This window comes from Oncorhynchus tshawytscha, linkage group LG21 (assembly GCF_018296145.1).
Source record: "Oncorhynchus tshawytscha isolate Ot180627B linkage group LG21, Otsh_v2.0, whole genome shotgun sequence".
NCBI classification, from domain to species: domain Eukaryota; kingdom Metazoa; phylum Chordata; class Actinopteri; order Salmoniformes; family Salmonidae; genus Oncorhynchus; species Oncorhynchus tshawytscha.
In genome coordinates this window covers 43,187,900-43,213,820 of record NC_056449.1, presented here as the reverse complement: position 1 = coordinate 43,213,820, position 25,921 = coordinate 43,187,900, and the positions used below count along the sequence as shown (strand labels likewise).

The 25,921-nt window shown below is 50.3% G+C and overlaps 2 protein-coding genes across 2 annotated transcripts in view; one reads left to right on the top strand and one right to left on the bottom strand.

Moving 5' to 3' along the window:
* Positions 1–25,921, bottom strand: part of LOC121838744 (catenin alpha-1-like) — a 211,900-nt gene that overhangs the window by 112,632 nt on the left and 73,347 nt on the right. The window contains exons 5-6 of the mRNA XM_042303028.1: positions 5,215–5,295; positions 3,318–3,470 (exon numbers count right to left, since the gene is read on the bottom strand). Coding sequence (XP_042158962.1) covers positions 3,318–3,470; positions 5,215–5,295 — 234 coding nt within the window. The remainder of the gene's footprint in view (positions 1–3,317; positions 3,471–5,214; positions 5,296–25,921) is intronic.
* On the top strand, positions 13,447–17,620 carry LOC112240872 (leucine-rich repeat transmembrane neuronal protein 2-like). Its single transcript, XM_042303555.1, has 2 exons — positions 13,447–14,359; positions 15,270–17,620. The coding sequence occupies exons 1-2, from the start codon at positions 14,356–14,358 to the stop codon at positions 16,928–16,930; spliced, it is 1,665 nt and encodes a 554-aa protein (XP_042159489.1). The 5' UTR covers positions 13,447–14,355; the 3' UTR covers positions 16,931–17,620.

Genomic DNA, 25,921 nt, shown 5'->3' with positions numbered 1-25,921 from the left:
AGGTTTTCAGATGTTTGTCATCTGTTGATGTCACTTCCTTTGGCAACGTAAACATATATGTCTCCCATGCCAATAAAAGCCCCTTTAGAATTGACTTGACAGAATGAGCGAGAGATGGAGTGAGACGAAGGGTTGATGAGAGAGGGAACACAAGAAAGGGGATGAGGGAGAGAAAGAAAAAGCCCTTTTCGTATCAGTCTGAAAACCACTGTGGCAGTCAGAACACAAACACAGCAGAGGAGAAGTGCTCTCGTTCCCTCCCTGTGTTACGCTGTCTCGGTCTGTCAATAAGTAGTAGGTGGATGGAGATCCAACTGTTTAGACAATGAATCCCTGTCCCCAGAGGAATCACTTAACCTTGTCAAGCAGGGGGAGGGTTTGGCTACTCTGGGCCAGGCTTAAAATGGGCTCCACAGCTGTGACCAGCCATACAGAGTCTTTGTCTTTCTGTCTGACGGCTCAAATCACAACACCATGGCTAGGGCACAAATGGCACCCTGTATAGTGCACTAGCCTTACAGGCACTGGTCCAACGTAGTTCACTACATAGGGAATAGGGTGACATGTGGAACCACATCCACCTTCTGCTCCGGCATCTTTGATAAAGCTCAAGTCGGTTGAATTAAAGTCATCGCAGACGATGATTTCAGCCATCTTATGCTACGATTTTGCTGTCCCGGGGGGGGGCAAATTCTTAGGTTGTAAACGATTGTCGGACGTCTTGGGTCGTTCAGTGTGACAGGGTCTAGGTCTGACATTAAACTACCTCTACGTGCGGTTGTAGGTTCTGACAAAGTTGTAGTAGTGTCAGAAACGTTGTGGCAGAGCCGATCCCGGAGACTGAACAATTAGAAAGACTGCACTGAGCATGCACACAATAATACGATTGTCAGATTAATATAGTTATATTTTAACATTTTGCTGTGCCAGAAGAAGAGTTTCATTAGTCTTGTTCACATGACATTCGCAGTCAATCCACCTGATGAAAAATAAACATTCTACAGCGACAATGTTATTTTGGGGAAGCCGATTTGTTTCGGAGTTCGGACAAAAGTTTGTATGAGGAAACTATTTCCACGATTGTTTTCAGCTTTTCCTCAGTTCACACGTAGAGAGGCTTTACCTGCCGGTGCCGACACACGATCAGATCCAGTTGGTGCCGACACACGATCAGATCCAGTTGGTGCCGACACACGATCAGATCCAGTTGGTGCCGACACACGATCAGATCCAGTTGGTGCCGACACACGATCAGATCCAGTTGGTGCCGACACACGATCAGATCCAGTTGGTGCCGACACACGATCAGATCCAGTTGGTGCCGACACACGATCAGATCCAGTTGGCGTTGAACAGCCAAACAAACATTGGGAACACCTTATCAATATTGAGTTGAACCCCCCCCCCCCTTCAGTTGCCCTCAGAACAGCCTCAATTCGTCAGGGCAAGGACTCCACAAGGTGTAGAAAGCGTTCCACAGGGATGCTGGTCCATGTTAACGCCAATTCTTCCCACAGTTGTGTCATGTTGGCTGGATGTCCTTTGGGTGGTGGACCATTAATACACACAGGAAAACTGTTGAGTGTGTGAAAATCCCAGCAGCGCTGTCAGTTCACACAAGCCGGTGCGCCTGGCACCTACTACTCCGTTCAAAGGCACTTCAATATTTAGTCTTTCCTATTCACCTTCTGAATGGCACACATACACAATCCATGTCTCAATTGTCTCAAGGGTTAAAATTCCTTCTTTAAAAAAAAAACTCTTACGGGTCCACCCCTTTTTTTCTAATGTTCACCTAAAATGACACCCAAATCTAACTGTAGCTCAGGACCTGAAGCAAGGATATGCATATTCTTGATACCATTTGAAAGGAGACACTTTGAAGTTTGTGGAAATGTGAAAATAATCCTGGAGAATATAAACACATTAGATTTGGTAAAAGATCACTTAAAAAAAAATATATAGATATTTATTTTTTTGTACCATCTTTGAAATGCAAGAGACAGACCATAATGTATTATTCCAGGCCAGGCACAATTTAGATTTTGGCCACTAGATGGCAGCAGTGTATGTGCAAAGTTTTAGGCTGATCCAATGAACTATTGCATTTTTGTTGAAAAAATTGTCAAGACTGGCCAAATGTGTCTAATTGGTTTATTAATAACTTTATGTTCAAAATTGTGCACTCTCCTCAAACAATAGCATGGTATTATTTCACTGTAATAGCTACTGTAAATTGGACAAGAACTTACGCTTTCTGCACATATCAGACATGTCTATGTCCTGGGAAATGTTCTTGTTACTTACAACCTCATGCTAATCACATTAGCCTACGTTAGCTCAACCTCATGCTAATCACATTAGCCTACGTTAGCTCAAACTCATGCTAATCACATTAGTGCACATTAGCTCAACCTCATGCTAATCACATTAGCCTACGTTAGCTCAACCTCATGCTAATCACATTAGCCTACGTTAGCTCAACCTCATGCTAATCACATTAGCTCAACCTCATGCTAATCACATTAGCCTACGTTAGCTCAACCGTCCCGTGGGTGGGACACCGATCTGTAGAGATCCTTACGAGGATTTATTGAGCTGTCTCCTCCCCTTCATCGACACTGATTGAAGTGGATTTAACAAATGACATCAATATGGGGTCATAACTTTCACCTGGATTCACCTGGTCAGCGTCATGGAAAGAGCAGGTGTTCTTAATGTTTTGTAGAGTCACTGTATTGTATCGTCAGTGTAAAGCAGTTTGTAAAATAAATGTTTCAAGATGAGAAATTAAGGTCAGTTTTGTGGTTTCCTAAAAATGTGATAAGGTTGGGATTTGGAGGGCAAGTCGATACTAGTTCCTTATAACACCAGACATGTCACCCAATGAGCATGTTTGGGATGCTCTGGATAGACGTGTGTTCCAGTTCCCGCCAACATCCAGAAACGTCGCACGGCCATTGACGAGGAGTGGGACAACATTCCACAGGCCACAATCAACAGCCTGATCAACTCTATGTGAAGGAGATGTGAGGCTAATTGTGGTCACACCAGATACGGACTGGTTTTCTGAATTAAAAATTAAATGAAGGTATATGTGGGCAACAGAATCATATCTGTATTCCCAGTAAAATCTTTGAAATTGTAAGATGTTGAGATGTATTTTTGTTCCGTGTAGAGTAATATCTCCCGCCCCCTCCATAGACGTCCCCACCCCCCGGTCCAGCTCTAACACCTGACATCTCCTAAAGACATCACCCTACCGTATCGGAATAAGAAAAGGCCAAGAGATGTGTGTGTATGTTTAGGTAACGTACCTCGATGAGCTTGTTGGCGTGCTCGCGGAACACCTGGGCGTATTCCTTCACCTCCTTCTCGTTCCCGTTCTTCGCCGCTTCGATCAGAACCAGCAGAGGAACGTTGGTCTCCAGGAACGAGTCAGAGACGTGATCCATGACCGCCTTACGCAGCTACACAGAGAGAAGGAGAACGAACGAGAGAGAGAGAGGAGTCAAACAGCCGAACAGTTATTTTAGCTGTACTAGAGAAAAACAAAAGCCTCTGGCAGAGAAACTAAATATTTTGTAAAACCAACCTGTTTGTGAAGGTCTCTTGAGAAGGAATGGGACTGGGGGAACAGAGGGAGGCAGAGAACAGGGGGAGGATAGAGGAAGGAAACCTGTCTGAAAGGAGGAATGTGGGAGAATGGAGAGGGAGATTGAGGGGGGGGGAATGGAGAGGGAGATGGGGGGGAGAGAATGGAGAGGGAGATTGAGGGAGATGGGGGGAATGGAGAGGGAGATTGAGGGGGGGAGAATGGAGAGGGAGATTGAGGGTGGGGGGAATGGAGAGGGAGATTGGGGGGGGGGAATGGAGAGGGAGATTGAGGGGGGGGGAATGGAGAGGGAGATTGAGGGAGAATGGAGAGGGAGATTGAGGGTGGGGGGAATGGAGAGGGAGATTGAGGGGGGGGAATGGAGAGGGAGATTGATGGGGGAGAATGGAGAGGGAGATTGGGGGAATGGGGGAGAATGGAGAGGGAGATTGAGGGGGGGGAATGGAGAGGGAGATTGAGGGGGAGAATGGAGAGGGAGATTGAGGGGGGGGGAAATGGAGAGGGAGATTGAGGGGGGAGAATGGGGGGAGAGGGAGATTGAGGGGGAAATGGAGAGGGAGATTGAGGGGGAATGGAGAGGGAGATTGAGGGGGGGGAATGGAGAGGGAGATTGAGGGGGGGGGAATGGAGAGGGAGATTGAGGGGGGGGGAAATGGAGAGGGAGATTGAGGGGGGGGAATGGAGAGGGAGATTGAGGGGGGAGAATGGAGAGGGAGATTGAGGGGGAGAATGGAGAGGGAGATTGAGGGGGAGAATGGAGAGGGAGATTGAGGGGGGAGAATGGAGAGGGAGATTGAGGGGGGGGGATGGAGAGGGAATGGAGAGGGAGATTGAGGGGGGAGAATGGAGAGGGAGATTGAGGGGGGGGGAATGGAGAGGGAGATTGAGGGGGGAGAATGGAGAGGGAGATTGAGGGGGGGGGGAATGGAGAGGGAGATTGAGGGGGGTTGAATGGAGAGGGAGATTGAGGGGGGAGAATGGAGAGGGAGATTGAGGGGGGTTGAATGGAGAGGGAGATTGAGGGGGTTGAATGGAGAGGGAGATTGAGGGGGGTTGAATGGAGAGGGAGATTGAGGGGGGTTGAATTGAGAGGGAGATTGAGGGGGGTTGAATTGAGAGGGAGATTGAGGGGGGGTTGAATGGAGAGGGAGATTGAGGGGGTTGAATGGAGAGGGAGATTGAGGGGGTTGAATGGAGAGGAGATTGAGGGGGAATGGGAGGATGAATGGAGAGGGAGATTGAGGGGGGGAATGGAGAGGGAGATTGAGGGGGGAGGGAGGAATGGAGAGGGAGATTGAGGGGGGTCCCTAGTCTTCTTGGTGAATGGAGAGGGAGATTGAGGGGGTTGAATGGAGAGGGAGATTGAGGGGGAATGGAGAGGGAGATTGAGGGGGTTGAATGGAGAGGGAGATTGAGGGGGAATGGAGAGGGAGATTGAGATTGAGGGAGGAGAAGAGGGGGATTTGCACCAACCTGTCTGTGGAGATAAGGACAAAGAATGGGAGGATGCAGAGAAAGAAGGAATGAGAGGACAGGGGGGAGACAAATAAACCTGGGGAGGTCTCTGGAGAAGGGAGGGAGGAAGAAGAGGGACCAACCTGTCTGCGAAGGTCCCTAGTCTTCTTGGTCATCCTGTCGATGGCCGTGTTCAGAGCATCACTCCTGTTCTTCTTGCCAGCCTGGAGGAGAGAGAGGAGGTTAGAGAGGAGGTTAGAGAGGAGGTTAGAGAGGAGGTTAGAGAGGAGGTTAGAGGTGTAATGACTATTTACACAGACGAAGACAGAGCGAAAGAGAGACAGCGATGTGGCTGAAAGTCACTGAGGGATGAATCGCAGGCCTTTACAAGACAATAATTTACAGAGATACGCGAGACGGACCAGAGGTGCTTTGGACAACTACTGTAGGTTTGAAACCATTAGAACAGAAATAAAAAACATTTCACGGATATCATTAGTCAGAGAGAGAACGGTACGGATCTCAGATCAGAGATAGTATTAGTCAGAGAGAGAACGGTACAGATCTCAGATCAGAGATAGTATTAGTCAGAGAGAGAACAGTACAGATCTCAGATCAGAGATAGTATTAGTCAGAGAGAGAACGGTACAGAGATCAGAGATAGTATTAGTCAGAGAGAGAACGGTACAGAGATCAGAGATAGTATTAGTCAGAGAGAGAACGGTACAGAGATCAGAGATAGTATTAGTCCGAGAGAGAACAGTACAGATCTTTCTCCTGCCCGAGTTTCCCCTGAGGATGGATTTGGGTATATCACTTCATCAAGCAGTTAATGAGTCCCTTGGTCTGTGGAGGTATATCAAATACCCGGAAATAAAATGTCCTAATGATCACAGCAGCTTCTTCATATTGATTATTCCTCCCCCTTGTGCCGCGCCACGCCTAGATGTTGAATGGGTTTTAATTGGCCAACCAATCACCTCGCTCCGAAGTGATTTCCCTGTTCTGTTCTTCCTAAGGGTGTTTGCAGGTTCAGATCAGGAAGCGCTAACACAGCCCGGGAGGAACTCCTGGGACGAACCAGTCATTCCAACAGAGACCAAAGGAGTTTCTCTCTTGTTCCCCCTTTCTAACACTGAATTAGTTCCCCCCCTTTCTAACACCAAATTAGTTCCCCCCTTTCTAACACTGAATTAGTTCCCCCCTTTCTAACACCAAATTAGTCGTCTCAAAAGGACAATGATACATCCCAAATGGCACCCTATTCCCATTGTAGCGCACTACTTTTGACCAGGGCCCATAAGGGTAGCAGTGCAGTAAATAAGGCCATTTGGGATGCAGGAGTACCTCGGTCAAAGAGGAAGACATCACAACCTAAGTGAACACGCTCTTCTCTGTAGTATGACCTTTAAAAGAGGTCAACATTCACTACCAGGACATGTACTCAGTGCATGTGTTCACTGACATTTTTCAACCTCTCCCCGCGTGTCTGTAATTCCTGCATGTTTCAAGCAGACCACCATAGTCCCTTGCGCCCAAGAACACCAAGGTAACATGCCTACATGATTACCGCCCTGTAGCGCTTGCTTTGAAAGGCTGGTCATGGCGCACATCAACACCATTATCCCAGAAACCCCTAGACCCACCACAATTTGCATACCGCCCCAACAGAACATCAGATGATGCAATCTCAATCGCACGCCACACTGCCCTTTCCCACCTGGATAAAAGGAACACCTACGTTAGAATGCTGTTCATTGACTACAGCTCAGTTTTCAACACCATAGTGCCTCAAAGCCCATCACTAAGCTAAGGACCCTGGGACTAAACACTCCCCTCTGCAACTGGATCCTGGACGGGCTGCCCCCAGGTGGTAACGGTAGGTAACAACATGCCTGCCATGCTGATCCTCAACATGGGGTGCCCCTCAGGGGTGCGTGCTCAGACCCCTCCTGTACTCTGTCCAAGCACGACTACAACACCATCATTGTGTTTTCTGACGACACAACAGTGGTAGACACAATCCTGATCACTGCCTATAGGGAGGAGGTCAGAGACTTGGCAGTGTGGTACCAAGACAACAAACGCTCCCTCAGTGTGAGCAAAACAAAAGGATCTGATCGTGGACTACAGGAAACGCCCCCCCCCCCATTAACATCAACGATGCTGCAGTGGCGCAGGTTGAGAGCTTCAAGTTCCCTGGTGTCCACAACACCAACAAACTGTCCTGGTCCAAACACAACAACACAGTTGAAGAGGGCACAGACATCACCTTTTCCCCCTCAGGAGACTGAAAAGACTTGTCATGGGTCCCCAGATCCTCAAAAGGTTCTACAGCTGCACCATCGAGAGCATCCTGACCGGTTGCATCACCGCCTGGTATTATACATTACACTGCTACTACTCACTGTTTATTATTACCTCGACTAACCTGTACCCCTGCACAACGACTCACCCCTGTTTATTATTACCCCTGGTACCCCACTCGACTGGTACCCTGGTACCCCACTGCACTGGTACCCCTGGTACCCCACTCGACTGGTACCCCTGGTACTGGTACCCCTGGTACCCCACTCGGTACTGGTACCCCTGGTACCCCACTGGTACTGGTACCCACCCCACTCGGTACTGGTACCCCACTGGTACTGGTACCCCACTCGGTACTGGTACCCCACTCGGTACTGGTACCCCACTGGTACTGGTACCCCACTCGGTACTGGTACCCCACTGGTACTGGTACCCTGGTACCCCACTCGGTACTGGTACCCTGGTACCCCACTCGGTACTGGTACCCCTGGTACCCCACTCGGTACTGGTACCCTGGTACCCCACTACTGGTACCCCTGGTACCCCACTGGGTACCCCTGGTACCCCACTCGGTACTGGTACCCTGGTACCCCACTGGTACTGGTACCCCTGGTACCCCACTCGGTACTGGTACCCCTGGTACCCCACTCGGTACTGGTACCCCTGGTACCCCACTCGGTACTGGTACCCCTTGTACATAGCCTCAATTGTTATTTTACTGTGTTCATTTATTTAGTTAACATTTTCTTAACTATTTATTGAACGGCACCGTTTCTAAATTTAAGGGCTTATAAGAAGTAAGCATTTTTACGATAAGGTCTACCTACACACCTGTTGTATTCGGTGCATGTGACCAACACAATACAATTTGATTGGATTTGAAAAGGAGAAATGCCCTCAACGTGTAATTAGAACGAGTAAAAGCAGCCGGAACGGGAACCCATAGGGGCTCTGGTCAAACCAAGTGCACTACGTAGGGAATAGGCTGCCATTTGGGACACAACCCCAGAGAGAGAGGGAGGGATCAAGTCCTCATCAAAAGAAGAGGTCGTATGACTAGACAGCAGCTTGTTAATAATACAACTCAAAATATACTGAGTGAGGAACTGAACTGGAGCTGGCTGGCTGCATCCAATCACAACCAAGATAAGCAGACCGTTCCAATGCTATGCTAACAATTAAGATGTTAGCAAACAGGCTAGACAGCCAAATGTTATGCTAACAATTAAGATGTTAGCAAACAGGCTAGACAGCCAAATGTTATGCTAACAATTAAATCTAGCTAGGAGGAGCCCATGCTATTAGTATCATTATCATCAGGTAACAAGCTCCTAATGAAAAGTGACCCCGAAATCAGTGTTCAGCGAGCGCATGATAAATGGTCAGGTCCTCCACTAGGAAATCACTCCACTTAACTCCTCTGACCAGTTAGGTTCAGCGACCGAGCAGCCCTAGGTGCTACGGACAGGTGACATGACAGAAGATACAACTGGCTGGGTAGAGGGGAATGGGGGTTGGGCTGGGTAGAGGGGAATGGGGGTTGGGCTGGCTGGCGGGCTGGGTAGAGGGGAATGGGGGTTGGGCTGGGTAGAGGGGAATGGGGGTTGGGCCGGGTAGAGGGGAATGGGGTTGGGCCGGGTAGAGGGGAATGGGGGTTGGGCCGGGTAGAGGGGAATGGGGGTTGGGCCGGGTAGAGGGGAATGGGGGTTGGGCCGGGTAGAGGGGAATGGGGTTGGGCCGGGTAGAGGGGAATGGGGGTTGGGCCGGGTAGAGGGGAATGGGGGTTGGGCTGGCTGGCTGGGGGTTTTGCTGGGTAGAGGGGAATGGGGTGGGCTGGCTGGCTGGGTGGGCTGGGTAGAGGGGAATGGGGAGGGCTGGGTAGAAGGGAATGGGGGAGGGCTGGGTAGAAGGGAATGGGGGAGGGCTGGGTGGGTGGGTGGGTAGAGGGGGATTGGCTGGCCGGTGGGAGAGAGAGAGAGAAAGAGTGATGGGAGAGAGAAAGAGAGAGAGAGAAGAGTGAGAGAGAGGAGAGAGAGAGGGAGAGAGAAAAGAGTTAGGGAGAGAGAGAGAGAAAGAGTGAGGGAGAGAGAGAGAGAGAGAAAGAGTGAGGGAGAGAGAGAGAGAGAAAGAGTGAGGAAGAGAGGGGAGAGAAAGAGTGAGGAGAGGAGAAAGAGTGAGGGAGAGAAAGAGTGAGGGAGAGAGAGAAAGAGTGAGGGGGAGAGAGGAGAGAGAGAGAAAGAGTGAGGGGGGAGAGGGAGAGAGAAAGAGTGAGGGGGAGAAAGAGTGAGGGAGAGAGAGAGAAAGAGTGAGGGGGAGAAAGAGTGAGGGAGAGAGAGAGAGAGTGAGGGGGAGAAAGAGTGAGGGAGAGAAAGAGTGAGGGAGAGAGAGAGAAAGAGTGAGGGAGAGAAAGAGTGAGGGAGAGAAAGAGTGAGGGGGAGAAAGAGTGAGGGGGAGAGAGAGAAAGAGTGAGGGGGAGAAAGAGTGAGGGAGAGAGAGAGAAAGAGTGAGGGAGAGAAAGAGTGAGGGAGAGAGAGAGAAAGAGTGAGGGGGAGAGAGAAAGAGAGCGAGACAACAGGTCTCTGGTTACGCGGATCCCTCCTTTCAAAGTGCTGAACTGAGTCAGAACACGACTGGAGCCAGGACCCGCCTCCCCTTTTCAAAGCACAAATCAAAATCCACTTCTCAGCCCAACACCAAAAACTACAGGTGGCGGGAATTCGCCCCCTGTCCGTTCCAAACATTTCTAATTGAAGTACAGAGCGGCTGCCCATACATCAAGCAAGCCTTCCTCTAAATGAAAGCAGTACCCTCTGGATAGATGAGGATGATGTGTGTGTGTGTGTGTGTGTGTGTGTGTGTGTGTGTGTGTGTGTGTGTGTGTGTGTGTGTGTGTGTGTGTGTGTGTGTGTGTGTGTGTGTGTGTGTGTGTGTGTATGTGTAGCCATGTATATATAGCCATATATATATAGCCATATATATATAGCCATATATATATAGCCATATATATAGCCATATATATATAGCCATATATATATAGCCATATATATATAGCCATATATATATAGCCATATATATATAGCCATATATATATAGCCATATATATATAGCCATATATATATAGGGAGGGAGGGATGGAGGGAGGGATGGATGGAGAGAGAGGGGGAGGGAGGGATGGAGAGAGGGAGGGATGGAGAGATAACACCCCTCCAGACCCCTATAACACCCCTCCAGACTATACCCACCTCCTGCTCAGTTCAACCAAGGGAGCCTTGCACCATACTTCTACTGATCTTCCATCTCCCTCCCTCCCTCTCTCTCTCCATCCCTCTCTCTCTCCATCCCTCCCTCTCTCCATCCCTCTCTCTCTCCATCCCTCCCTCTCTCCATCCCTCTCTCTCCATCCCTCTCTCTCCATCTCTCTCTCCATCCCTCTCTCCATCCCTCCCTCTCTCTCCCTCTCTCTCTCCATCCCTCCCTCTCTCCATCCCTCCCTCCCTCTCTCTCTCCCATCCCTCCCTCCCTCTCTCTCTCCATCCCTCCCTCCCTCTCTCTCTCCATCCCTCCCTCCCTCTCTCTCTCCATCCCTCCCTCCCTCCCTCTCCATCCCTCCCTCCCTCTCTCTCCATCCCTCCCTCCCTCTCTCCTCTCCATCCCTCCCTCCCTCTCTCTCTCCATCCCTCCCTCCCTCTCCATCCCTCCCTCTCTCCTCTCTCTCCATCCCTCCCTCTCTCCCATCCCTCCCTCTCTCTCCATCCCTCCCTCTCTCCATCCCTCCCTCTCTCCATCCCTCCCTCTCCATCCCTCCCTCCCTCTCCATCCCTCCCTCTCCCTCTGCATCCATCCCTCTCTCTCTCCATCCCTCCCTCTCTCCATCCCTCCCTCTCTCTCTCCATCCCTCTCTCTCTCCATCCCTCCCTCCCTCTCTCTCTCCATCCTCCCTCCCTCTCTCTCTCCATCCCTCTCTCCATCCCTCTCCTCCCTCCCTCCCTCTCTCTCTCTCCATCCCTCCCTCCCTCCCTCCCTCTCCATCCCTCCCTCCCCCCCCTCCCTCTCTCTCCATCCCTCCCTCCCTCTCTCTCTCCATCCCTCCCTCCCTCTCTCTCTCCATCCCTCCCTCCCTCCTCTCTCCATCCCTCCCTCTCTCTCTCTCTCTCTCCTCCCTCTCTCTCTCCATCCCTCCCTCTCCATCCCTCCCTCCCTCTCTCTCCATCCCTCCCTCCCTCTCTCTCCATCCCTCCCTCCATCCCTCCATCTCTCTCCATCCCTCCCTCCCCCTCTCCATCCCTCCCTCTCTCTCCATCCCTCCCTCCCCCTCTCCATCCCTCCCTCTCTCTCCATCCCTCCCTCTCTCTCCATCCCTCCCTCTCCATCCCTCCCTCCCTCTCTCTCCATCCCTCCCTCCCCCTCTCTCTCCATCCCTCCCTCCATCCCTCCCTCCCTCTCCATCCCTCCCTCCCCCTCCCATCCCTCCCTCTCCTCCCTCCCTCCCCCTCTCCATCCCTCCCTCTCCCTCCCTCCCTCCCCCTCTCCATCCCTCCCTCCCCTCTCCATCCCTCCCTCTCCCTCCCTCCCCCTCTCTCCTCCATCCCTCCCTCTCTCTCTCCATCCCTCCCTCCCTCTCTCTCTCCATCCCTCCCTCTCTCTCTCTCTCCATCCCTCCCTCTCTCTCTCTCCTCCATCCCTCCCTCCCTCTCTCTCCATCCCTCCCTCCATCCCTCCCTCCCTCTCTCCATCCCTCCCTCTCTCTCTCCATCCCTCCCTCCCCCCATCCCTCCCTCTCCCTCCCTCCCTCTCTCCATCCCTCCCTCCCCTCCCTCCCTCCCCCTCTCCATCCCTCCCTCCCCCTCTCCATCCCTCCCTCCCCCTCCCTCCCTCTCTCCATCCCTCCCTCCCCCTCTCCATCCCTCCCTCTCCCTCCCTCCCTCTCTCCATCCCTCCCTCCCCCTCCCTCCCTCTATCCCTCCCTCCCTCTCTCCATCCCTCCCTCTCTCCATCCCTCCCTCCCTCTCTCTCCATCCCTCCCTCCCCCTCTCCATCCCTCCCTCTCCCTCCCTCCCTCTCTCCATCCCTCCCTCCCCCTCCCTCCCTCTCTCTCTCCATCCCTCCCTCTCTCCCTCCCTCTCCCTCCCTCTCTCTCTCCCATCCCTCCCTCTCCCTCCCCCTCTCCATCCCTCCTCTCCCTCCCTCCCTCTCTCCATCCCTCCCTCCCCCTCCCTCCCTCCCCCTCTCCATCCCTCCCTCCCCCTCTCCATCCCTCCCTCCCCCTCTCCATCCCTCCCTCCCCCTCCCTCCCTCTCTCCATCCCTCCCTCCCCCTCTCCATCCCTCCCTCCCCTCCCTCCCTCCTCCATCCCTCCCTCCCCCTCCCTCCCTCCCTCCATCCCTCCCTCCCTCTCTCCATCCCTCCCTCTCTCTCTCCATCCCTCCCTCCCCCTCTCCATCCCTCCCTCTCCCTCCCTCCCTCCCTCTCTCCATCCCTCCCTCCCCCTCCCTCCCTCTCTCTCTCCATCCCTCCCTCTCCCTCCCCCTCCCTCCCTCCCTCCCTCTCTCTCTCCATCCCTCCCTCTCCCTCCCCTCCCTCCCTCTCTCTCTCCATCCCTCCCTCCCCCTCTCCATCCCTCCCTCTCCCTCCCTCCCTCTCTCTCTCCATCCCTCCCTCCCCCTCTCCATCCCTCCCTCCCTCTCTCCATCCCTCCCTCCCTCTCTCTCTCTCCATCCCTCCCTCCCCCTCTCCATCCCTCCCTCTCCCTCCCTCCCCCTCTCCATCCCTCCCTCCCTCTCTCCATCCCTCTCTCCCTCTCCATCCCTCTCTCCCTCTCCATCCCTCTCTCCCTCTCCATCCCTCTCTCCTCCATCCCTCCCTCGCTCTCCCTCCCTTCTCCAGTAGTCCAGAGATTCATAAGAGCCATTTGTTTAATAATTCTATTTAGTTTATGTCTAGCGTGTGTACTACACACACACACACACACACACACACACACACACACACACACACGTTAAGATTTAGTTAGTCCTGGTTGGTTCCAACAGGAAGCTGCCGCAACACGTTGGAGGTATCAATATACTGATGGTCAGAGGAAACGAGGGAAGACAAGAAGGGGAAAAAGCCGTGGAGAGGGAGGAGGAATGAGGCTCGAACACTGTGCGCAAGTGTGCAAGGCAGAAAAGCGAGTGAGCGAGCAAGCGAGAGAGAGAGAGAAACAGCACTGATGATCGACGCCAGGCTGCCACCACTCTGTAGCGGTGAGTGGCTGCAACAACGAAAGCTCAGAATAACATCCCTGGCTTTCCTGCTCGTCGTTTCTCTCTGCCACTGTCTGCCTGCGTCGTTAGCTGGCTGCTCGGGACGCCCAGAGCCTATAGGAGAAGAGCAACACTGATCGCTGCAGTGGGCTGTGTTGCCACCACACCACGGACCGACTAACCCAACGGCTCCCTGCCTGCCATCAACAAGTTAGGGACTGGACGGTGAAGGGAATGACCCACCCCCAACCAAGAGGGGCACCATTTGATCCTCAATTAACCAATTGAGCTGACATCATTGCAGTGGAAGACGAAGGAAACAAAACAAAAAGGAGGGGAGGGGAGGGGGTTGAACAGCAGCGAGTGGCTGCATTCCCGAGCCAGAGCGCTTTGGATACAAATCATCAACTTAAAAAAATATATATCAACTATTGATAAAATAAAAATGCACCCTTTTTTTGTTGGATAATGTGGGATTAAAACGACACAAGGAAAGAATCAACGAATAGAAACCGACAACATGGACATGGGATTTGTGATTTTGTTTCAATCGGGAGGGCTTAAGAGCAACGCCGCCACTTCACCACTTCAGGAAGAGAAGAGCCCGGTTCCTTTTGTGATTTCTACTCAAAAGGGCTTTTCTATCCTCCCTTTGGACTCGTGTTGTGTCTGGCTGCTTCGAGAGTCCGCTGTGGAAAAGGACAGTTGAATGCAGCCTCCGCCGTGCACAAAAGAATGGGTAAGTTATCCTCTTTTATCCAGAGAGTCTGGACCTGAATAGGAAACAGAGTGAAAAGGAGGGGGCTGAGAGCTAGTAGGGGTATTGAAGGCTTGTCTACTTCCTTCCAATGTCATCCTCCTCTTCTCTCTCTACTCCATTTTAATTTGGAGGGAGGGGGCAAGTCGTGATTTCTGATTACATTAAACGACCAACTGACGTGTTGTATAACAGAGCAAAAAAATAATATATATATTTATATATATATAAAATGTTGGTTCAGCTGACTCAACATTCCTTAAGAATATATATATATATATAGACATTGGTATGGCACATCCTTTAAAGCAAATTCTTAAAGAATGTTGAGTCAGCTGAACCAATTTTTTTTTTTAAATCTACTGAATCAAAACTGATTCTAGAAGCAGAGACAAACATTCATTAAAAAAATATATTTAAAAAAAATAACCTGCAGATCTTCTTTGTCGAATCATAACCAATTACGACAAGTCAGCGCAAAGGGAGGAAAAGGAGCTGAAGGGAGAAAAGTCCTCCACATCACTGCTTCCTGTATTAATACAGAAGCTTCACATGTAACAGAATCCTCTCAGGCAGGTTATTCTTCATCTCCCTTCCTTCCTTCCTTCCTTCCTTCCTTCCTTCCTTCCTTCCTTCCTTCCTTCCTTGACCACCGTCAAAGTAAACTCTGAACACTTATGTTCATGTACCGTAATGCTACGTGGTCGATGTGTGAAATTCAGGAATACTGAGGGGGTGGGGGGGTGGAGACGGAGAGAGAGCAAGAGAAAGATGAGAGAGCGAGAGCGAGAGAGGATAATTAAAGTGTTACCACCACAGATCAGCAGTATGTGTACTGCAGAGATTAGCTTTCCCTCCCATTGGTTGATTGTATCATCTTTAAACCCCCCAGGTTTCCATTCAAGGTGGCCATTGGTGGGACCTGCACCAACGGCATTGTGCCTGTGTGTGTTCAGCATGCTGCTGTGCCTGCCGTCTCCTGCGTCATGCACAACCTGCCCCCAGAAATGCCGCTGCGAAGACCAGCAGTTCTACTGCGACACCCAAGGACTGGAGGCGCCCCCGGACGGCGTTGACAGGGGGGCCCTGGGGTTATCGCTCCGCCACAACAGCGTCGCTGAACTGAGCCCAGACCAGTTCTATGGCTTCTCCCAGCTCACCTGGCTCCACCTGGACCACAACCAGATCACCACGGTGCAGGAGGACGCCTTCCAGGGGCTCTACAAACTCAAAGACCTCAACCTGAGCTCCAACCGGATCACAAAGCTGCCAAACACAACCTTCATCCACCTCATCAACCTACAGATCCTGGATCTGTCCTTCAACCTGATGACTGCGCTGGAGCCTGAGCTGTTCCATGGCCTCCGCAAGCTGCAGATCCTCCACCTGCGCTCCAACTCGCTGCGCACCACCCCCGTCCGGGCCTTCTGGGACTGCCGCAGCCTGGAGTACCTGGGTCTGTCCAACAACCGGCTGCGAAGCCTGGCCCGGAACGGCTTCGCAGGCCTCATTAAACTCAGAGAACTCCACTTGGAACACAACCAGCTGACTAAGATCAACTTGGCTCATTTCCCCCGCCTGGTGGCTCTGCAGTTCCTTTATCTGCAGTGGAACAAGATCTCCAACCTGACCTGCGGTATGGAGTGGACCTGGACCACGCTGGAGAAGATGGACCTCACGGGGAACGAGATCCGGGTGCTGACCCCGGACGTGTTCGAGACGCTGCCCAACCTAAAGATCCTCCTATTGGATAACAACAAGCTAGGCAGCCTGGACCCTCTGGTCTTGGATATGTGGCGGTCTCTAGGTACCGTGGGGCTGTCCAGCAACCTTTGGGAATGTACCAAAGGGATCTGCTCCCTGGCCACTTGGCTTAGCACCTTCAAGGGGAGGTGGGAACACTCCATCCTGTGTCACACCCCCGAGTACGCCCAGGGCGAGGAGATACTGGATGCCGTTTATGGATTCCAACTTTGTCTGAATTTTACGGCGCCGCCACCTGTCGTCTTGACCACAACCACTGTGTCAACGGTCACGGACTTGCCGACAGGCACGACGGCGGAGGTCACCAGCTCTCTGTTCGGAGTAATGAAGCAGACACCCACACAGGGCTACTACGGGGATTTGGGGCGCTTTACGACCGTAACGACAACGACAGCCGCGCCGCGCACCGCCCTGGCAACCACGGTGGAGGGCGGGGGTGGAGCGGTGGTGGGAGTCCCCGAGGACTTCTCGGAGACGGACAACACGGTCCTAACCCAGAGGGTGATCATCGGAACGATGGTCCTTCTGTTTACATTCTTCCTCATCATTTTCGTTGTGTTCATCTCACGGAAGTGCTGCCCTCCTACCATGCGCAGGATACGCCAGTGCTCGGCCATGCAGAACCGCCGCCAGATGAGGACCCAGCAGCGGCAGCAAATGGCGGACCTGGCCACGCAGGTACCCTATAACGAGTACGAGCCCAGCCACGAGGAGGGAGCGCTGGTTATCATCAACGGCTACGGGCAGTGCAAGTGTCAACAGCTGCCTTACAAAGAGTGTGAAGTGTAAACTATGTATTCCCCTGCAGCAGCAGCATATGGGCTGTGGACCATTCTGACCATTTCAAACAGTACAGGGTTTGTTTCTTCTTCCCCCAGTTTATACAATAACAAAATACTTTCTACTCGTTAGAGAAATCAATGCGATTAGTATATTGAGTAGGAGAGTTGATGCCTGGTGGGTGGGTGGAATGGACAGCGAAGAGACTGATGAGGATGTAGTAGGAATAGTCACCATTTATTTTTATATGAATGCAAGATTGTTCATATCAGATGGCTGTGGGCAATCAGTCTCCACAGGAAGAAGAGAAGAAGAAAACCCCGGTAGACAGATGTGTCACCACATTACTATCAGTCACTATGTTCCACAGCACCAGAGAGAAGAAGATGACATCTTTAGGTGTCTGGAGACTCTTTACTACGAGACGGTAAGGCTACAGGTACATGGTCCATATCATTTCCAAGGGGGACATTTGATTATGATGAAATGTTTGTTTTTTTGTGTTTTTTTTAAAGATGCACAGTAGCCACAGTCTGTCACCATCACAAACACTTGTTGGTACAGTAGCGAGTATATAAAAGGGGTTGGTTATTAAATTAAATGCTTTTTTTTTGTCACATTTGTTCATTTTTTTTTTTTGTAAATTTACTATGAATATTGAATAAATGTTTATTTATGTCACAATCTGAATTAAAACTCCAACGGAAAATTGAATCTAAAACATTACTTTGTTGCAATTGATGTTCCATAGATGTGTATTTCCTCCCTCTGGATCCAAACAGGACCTTTCAATTCTGGTCCGTGAACACTCATTAGCCTTTTTGTCTTAATTTGATTCGATGAAGTCCATTGCCAAGCCATCTAAAAGCTTAGCCCTGTACGTGTGGGAATGTCCCAGCATGCCCCAGTACCTGCTTAGCCAAACCGTCTACAGTATCTATGACATGTGGAGATGTATCAGACCATGTAAACACTTCACCGTCATCAGCCACACTATAGTATTAAAGAGATTGGTGTAACCATCTGTAGACAGATACCAGCATGCTCGCTGACAGAAACTGGTAGCCACAGCTTAACCTTTTTCTACTGCAATAGTTCACCAGGAGCCAACAGACACACTAGGTAGAAGTGTTTTTTTGGAGAGGTAGTATCAGATATCTAAGCTAGTACAGAGAGAGATTAATGACGAACAATGAAAAACCCATTCTGCTCTGCAGTCTCTCTCCCTCTCATGCCGAAAATACATTTGTCCCAGGAGGAGTCCCAGTCGTATTAGAGCTCCCAGCTAGCCAAGCCTCCATGGAACAGCACAGACCCTAATCAGCTCTGACAGCGTCAACATTGAACCAATTAAGGACAGGCAAAAAAATAATGTAATATTCTGTCTCCCACACCAGTGATCCAAGCAAAGATTTAGCTTGCTACTGCTGCTGCCAGTCAGTCGGCCACGCAAAAAAAAACAGTCGGTACAAACATACATCATCCTTCACTCAACACGGCCAACTAGGGCATTTATCTCCATACCACCAATCCTGCTCTTGTGAGAGACTGTCAGGCTGACATTTCCCTTCCTTGGAAAAAGGGGGGGACAGGCAGAAAGGAGAGGAGGGGAGGGGGACAGGCAAAGGACAGGAGTGGGGGGGGGGGGGGCTACTAAACAAAAACAGAGGGGTGTCTTGACTCTAGATAATTAGCCTGCACACAAACATCGAGTTTTACAAGAGAGGGTTAAACTCTTGAGAATCTCCCCTGAGGATTAATGCTGCTCCTGTGATCAGCAAACAGAGGGGGCTCAAGGCCGAGAGCTCAGGGCTGAGTGCCGAGAGCTCAGGGCCGAGAGCTCAGGGCCGAGAGCTCAGGGCCGAGAGCTCAGGGCCGAGAGCTCAGGGCTAAAGCAGAGGAGGGTGAGAGGCAGGTTCAGGACACATTGGTATGCAGCACAGAGAGGATGTGTATTAGCATCAGACTAAAGCAGCCGCCACTGCAGCTCCCCTCTCTCCCCCTCCATCTGCAGGTCTTTCTGTGCTCTGTTTGGAAGGTAGGGGGCAGGGAGAGAGGAAAGGAGAATGAGGAGGAGGGAAGGAGAGGTGGGGGGGGGATAGAGGGGGGTAAGCGAGGACAGACTGGCAACCAGGTGGTCATGTCTTGGCTTATAATAAGCATTCTTCCCCAGGCAGGTCATGATATTCTATGGGGTTAAGACCAACAGGACATGTTATTCTATGGGGTTAAGACCAACAGGACAGGTCATGTTATTCTATGGGGTTAAGATCTACAGGACAAGATCTACAGGTCATGTTATTCTATGGGGTTAAGACCAACAGGACAGGTCATGTTATTCTATGGGGTTAAGATCTACAGGACAGGTCATGTTATTCTATGGGGTTAAGATCTACAGGACATGTTATTCTATGGGGTTAAGACCAACAGGACATGTTATTCTATGGGGTTAAGACCAACAGGACAGGTCATGTTATTCTATGGGGTTAAGACCAACAGGTCATGTTATTCTATGGGGCTAAGATCTACAGGTCATGTTATTCTATGGGGTTAAGACCAACAGGACAGGTCATGTTATTCTATGGGGTTAAGACCAAAAGGACAGGTCATGTTATTCTATGGGGTTAAGATCTACAGGACAGGTCATGTTATTCTATGGGGTTAAGACCAACAGGTCATGTTATTCTATGGGGCTAAGATCTACAGGTCATGTTATTCTATGGGGTTAAGACCAACAGGACAGGTCATGTTATTCTATGGGGTTAAGACCAAAAGGACAGGTCATGTTATTCTATGGGGTTAAGATCTACAGGTCATGTTATTCTATGGGGTTAAGATCTACAGGTCATGTTATTCTATGGGGTTAAGATCTACAGGACAGGTCATGTTATTCTATGGGGTTAAGACCAACAGGACAGGTCATGTTATTCTATGGGGTTAAGATCTACAGGACAGGTCATGTTATTCTATGGGGTTAAGACCAACAGGACAGGTCATGTTATTCTATGGGGTTAAGACCAACAGGACAGGTCATGTTATTCTATGGGGTTAAGATCTACAGGACAGGTCATGTTATTCTATGGGGTTAAGATCTACAGGTCATGTTATTCTATGGGGCTAAGATCTACAGGTCATGTTATTCTATGGGGCTAAGACCAACAGGACAAGTCATGATATTCTATGGGGTTAAGATCTACAGGTCATGTTATTCTATGGGGCTAAGATCTACAGGTCATGTTATTCTATGGGGCTAAGACCAACAGGACAAGTCATGATATTCTATGGGGTTAAGATCTACAGGTCATGTTATTCTATGAGGCTAAGAAACAGAGGAGTGGTGGGGGGGGGAGCAGTTGTGCCTCCCAAAACTGCACCCTATCCCTTACACAGTGCACCAGTTTAGACCAGAGCCCTATGGGCTCTGCACTATATAGGATAGAGGAGAGGAGATAAGATCCCTTTAGGGCTGGGACAACAACGAGGAGAGGAGAAAACATCCCTTTAGGGCTGGGACAACAACGAGGAGAGGAGAAAACATCCCTTTAGGGCTGGGACAACAACGAGGAGAGGAGAAAACATCCCTTTAGGGCTGGGACAACAACGAGGAGAGGAGAAAACATCCCTTTAGGGCTGAGAAAACATCCCTTTAGGGCTGGGACAACAACGAGGAGAGGAGAAAACATCCCTTTAGGGCTGGGACAACAACGAGGAGAGGAGAAAACATCCCTTTAGGGCTGGGACAACAACGAGGAGAGGAGAAAACATCCCTTTAGGGCTGGGACAACAACGAGGAGAGGAGAAAACATCCCTTTAGGGCTGGGACAACAACGAGGAGAGGAGAAAACATCCCTTTAGGGCTGGGACAACAACGAGGAGAGGAGAAAACATCCCTTTAGGGCTGGGACAACAACGAGGAGAGGAGAAAACATCCCTTTAGGGCTGGGACAACAACGAGGAGAGGAGAAAACATCCCTTTAGGGCTGGGACAACAACGAGGAGAGGAGAAAACATCCCTTTAGGCTGAAACAAAAAGAAAGCAAGTGAAAGAGAAAGTTATGTGGTCTGACTAGGAGTCCTATATACTCAGTGACGTGGTCTGAAAACATCCCTATACTCAGTGACTGGGTCTGACTAGGAGTCCTAAAACTCAGTGACTGGGTCTGACAAGGAGTCCTATATACATCAGTGGGCTGGGACTGAACTAGGAGTCCTAGAAAACATCCCTTTAGGGCTGGGAGTCCTACATACTCAGTGACGTGGTCTGACTAGGAGTCCTTATACTCAGTGACTGGGTCTGACTAGGAGTCCTAAAACATCCCTGACGGGTCTGGGAGTCCTACAACTCAGTGACGTGGTCTGAAAAGGAGTCCTTTATACTGGGACGTGGTCTGACTAGGAGTCCTAAATACATCCCTGACGGGTCTGGGACCTAACACTGTCAACAGTGACGTGGTCTGACTAGGAGTCCCCTTTGATGTGGTCTGACTAGGAATCCTAACACTGTCAACAGTGATGTGGTCTGAAAAGGAGTCCCTTTAGGGCCTGGACAACAGTGATGTGGTCTGACTAGGAGTCCTAACATCCCTTTAGGGCCGGGACAGTGACGTGGTCTGAGGAGAAAACATCCCTTTAGGGCCGGGACAACAACGAGGAGAGGAGAAAACATCCCTTTAGGGTGGTCCGGGACACACTGTCAACAGTGATGTGGTCTGAAAACATCCCTTTCAACAGTGATGGGACTGAACTAGGAGTCCTACACACTGGGAACAGTGAGTGGTCTGACTAAGTCCCCACACTGTCAACAGTGAAAACTGAAAGAAAGTCCTAAGTGACTGTCAACAGTGATGTGGTCTGACTAGGAGTCCTATACACTGTCAGTGATGTGGTCTGACTAGGAGTCCTACACACTGTCAACAGTGATGTGGTCTGACTAGGAGTCCTATACACTGTCAGTGAGTGACGTGGTCTGACTAGGAGTCCTATACACTGTCAGTGATGTGGTCTGACTAGGAGTCCTATATACTGTCAACAGTGATGTGGTCTGACTAGGAGTCCTATACACTGTCAACAGTGACGTGGTCTGACTAGGAGTCCTATATACTCAGTGACGTGGTCTGACTAGGAGTCCTATATACTCAGTGACGTGGTCTGACTAGGAGTCCTACACACTGTCAACAGTGATGTGGTCTGACTAGGAGTCCTACACACTGTCAACAGTGATGTGGTCTGACTAGGAGTCCTATACACTGTCAACAGTGACGTGGTCTGACTAGGAGTCCTATATACTCAGTGACGTGGTCTGACTAGGAGTCCTATATACTCAGTGACGTGGTCTGACTAGGAGTCCTACACACTGTCAACAGTGATGTGGTCTGACTAGGAGTCCTACACACTGTCAACAGTGACGTGGTCTGACTAGGAGTCCTATACACTGTCAACAGTGATGTGGTCTGACTAGGAGTCCTACACACTGTCAACAGTGATGTGGTCTGACTAGGAGTCCTATACACTGTCAACGGTGATGTGGTCTGACTAGGAGTCCTATATACTCAGTGATGTGGTCTGACTAGGAGTCCTACACACTGTCAACAGTGATGTGGTCTGACTAGGAGTCCTACACACTGTCAACAGTGACGTGGTCTGACTAGGAGTCCTACACACTGTCAACAGTGACGTGGTCTGACTAGGAGTCCTACACACTGTCAACAGTGACGTGGTCTGACTAGGAGTCCTATACACTGTCAACAGTGACGTGGTCTGACTAGGAGTCCTATATACTCAGTGACGTGGTCTGACTAGGAGTCCTATATACTGTCAACAGTGACGTGGTCTGACTAGGAGTCCTACACACTGTCAACAGTGATGTGGTCTGACTAGGAGTCCTACACACTGTCAACAGTGATGTGGTCTGACTAGGAGTCCTACACACTGTCAACAGTGACGTGGTCTGACTAGGAGTCCTACACACTGTCAACAGTGACGTGGTCTGACTAGGAGTCCTATATACTCAGTGATGTGGTCTGACTAGGAGTCCTATATACAACAGTGATGTGGTCTGACTAGGAGTCCTACACACTGTCAACAGTGACGTGGTCTGACTAGGAGTCCTATATACTCAGTGACGTGGTCTGACTAGGAGTCCTATATACTCAGTGACGTGGTCTGACTAGGAGTCCTATACACTGTCAACAGTGACGTGGTCTGACTAGGAGTCCTACACACTGTCAACAGTGACGTGGTCTGACTAGGAGTCCTATATACTCAGTGACGTGGTCTGACTAGGAGTCCTACACACTGTCAACAGTGACGTGGTCTGACTAGGAGTCCTACACACTGTCAACAGTGACGTGGTCTGACTAGGAGTCCTATACACTGTCAACAGTGACGTGGTCTGACTAGGAGTCCTATATACTCAGTGACGTGGTCTGACTAGGAGTCCTATATACTCAGTGACGTGGTCTGACTAGGAGTCCTATATACTCAGTGACGTGGTCTGACTAGGAGTCCTATACACTGTCAACAGTGACGTGGTCTGACTAGGAGTCCTATATACTCAGTGACGTGGTCTGACTAGGAGTCCTACACACTGTCAACAGTGACGTGGTCTGACTAGGAGTCCTATACACTGTCAACAGTGACGTGGTCTGACTAGGAGTCCTATATCAACAGTGACGTGGTCTGACTAGGAGTCCTATACACTCAGTGACGTGGTCTGACTAGGAGTCCTATACACTGTCAACAGTGACGTGGTCTGACTAGGAGTCCTATATACTCAGTGACGTGGTCTGACTAGGAGTCCTATATACTCAGTGACGTGGTCTGACTAGGAGTCCTATATACTCAGTGACGTGGTCTGACTAGGAGTCCTATACACTGTCAACAGTGACGTGGTCTGACTAGGAGTCCTATACACTGTCAACAGTGACGTGGTCTGACTAGGAGTCCTATATACTCAGTGACGTGGTCTGACTAGGAGTCCTATACACTGTCAACAGTGACGTGGTCTGACTAGGAGTCCTATACACTGTCAACAGTGACGTGGTCTGACTAGGAGTCCTACACACTGTCAACAGTGACGTGGTCTGACTAGGAGTCCTACACACTGTCAACAGTGACGTGGTCTGACTAGGAGTCCTATACACTGTCAACAGTGACGTGGTCTGACTAGGAGTCCTATACTCACTGACTAGGAGTCCTAACAGTGATGTGGTCTGACTAGGAGTCCTACACACTGTCAGTGACGTGGTCTGACTAGGAGTCCTATATACTCAGTGACGTGGTCTGACTAGGAGTCCTATATACTCAGTGACGTGGTCTGACTAGGAGTCCTACACACTGTCAACAGTGACGTGGTCTGACTAGGAGTCCTACATACTGTCAGTGACGTGGTCTGACTAGGAGTCCTATATACTCAGTGACGTGGTCTGACTAGGAGTCCTACACACTGTCAACAGTGACGTGGTCTGACTAGGAGTCCTACACACTGTCAACAGTGACGTGGTCTGACTAGGAGTCCTACGGTCAACAGTGACGTGGTCTGACTAGGAGTCCTATATACTCAGTGACGTGGTCTGACTAGGAGTCCTATATACTCAGTGACGTGGTCTGACTAGGAGTCCTATATACTCAGTGACGTGGTCTGACTAGGAGTCCTATATACTCAGTGACGTGGTCTGACTAGGAGTCCTATATACTCAGTGACGTGGTCTGACTAGGAGTTCCTATATACTGTCAATTTCCAGCAAAGAGGGAGAAAAAAGGCTTAAGTTCTTATTGGTCCTAACACTGTCAACAGATCATGAACGTGCCAGTTTTGACTAAGTCCTACAGACTGAAGAGTGACGTGGTCTGACTAGGAGTCCTACACACTGTCAAAGTGATGTGGTCTGATAGGAGTCCTTAACAGCTCAACAGTGATGTGGTCTGGGACTAGGAGTCCTTTGGTACACAGAGCACTGTCAAACTAGTGATGTGGTCTGAGCAGAGTCCTAGAGCTGTCAACAGTGAACTAGGTCTTAAGGTCTGACTAGGAGTCCTAGCACACTGTCAACAGTGATGTGGTCTGAAGAGTCAGACACACTGTCAACAGTGATGTGGTCTGACTAGGTCCTACACACTGTCAACAGTGATGTGGTCTGACTAGGTCCTAAGAGCAGACAGTGAGCCCTGACTAGGTCCTATATCTTAAGTGACGTGGTCTGACTAGAGTCCTATATACTCAGTGACGGGTCTTAAGAGTCCTAGCAGAGCCCAGTGAACTGGTCTGACTAGAGTCCTAGCAGACCCAGCAGGAACTGGTCTGAGCAGGAGTCCCAGCAGTGAACTGGTCTGACTAGAGCCTATATACTGTCAATTTCCAGCAAAGAGGGAGAAAAAAGGCTTAAGTTCTTAGTGGTCAAATTAAACCAGATCATGAACAACATGCCAGTGTTTTACAAGACAGAGAAGAGAGAGAGGGGAGAGGAGAGGGGGACATGTCCCAAATGGTTCCATATACCCTTAACAGCTCACTACCTTGGACACTTCTTCAGGGACTAGGGAGCCATTTGGTACACAGAGCCGAGCAGAGCCCAGCAGGAACTAGATCTTACGAGCAGAGCAGAGCCCAGCAGGAACTAGGTCTTAAGAGCAGAGCAGAGCCCAGCAGGAACTAGGTCTTAAGAGCAGAGCAGGAACTAGGTCTTAAGAGCAGAGCAGGAACTAGGTCTTAAGAGCAGAGCAGGAACTAGGTCTTAAGAGCCGAGCAGAGCCCAGCAGGAACTAGATCTTAAGAGCAGAGCAGAGCCCAGCAGGAACTAGGTCTTAAGAGCAGAGCAGAGCCCAGCAGGAACTAGGTCTTAAGAGCAGAGCAGGAACTAGGTCTTAAGAGCAGAGCAGGAACTACTTCTTAACAGCAGAGCAGGAACTAGGTCTTAAGAGCAGAGCAGGAACTAGGTCTTAAGAGCAGAGCAGGAACTAGGTCTTAAGAGCAGAGCAGGAACTACTTCTTAACAGCAGAGC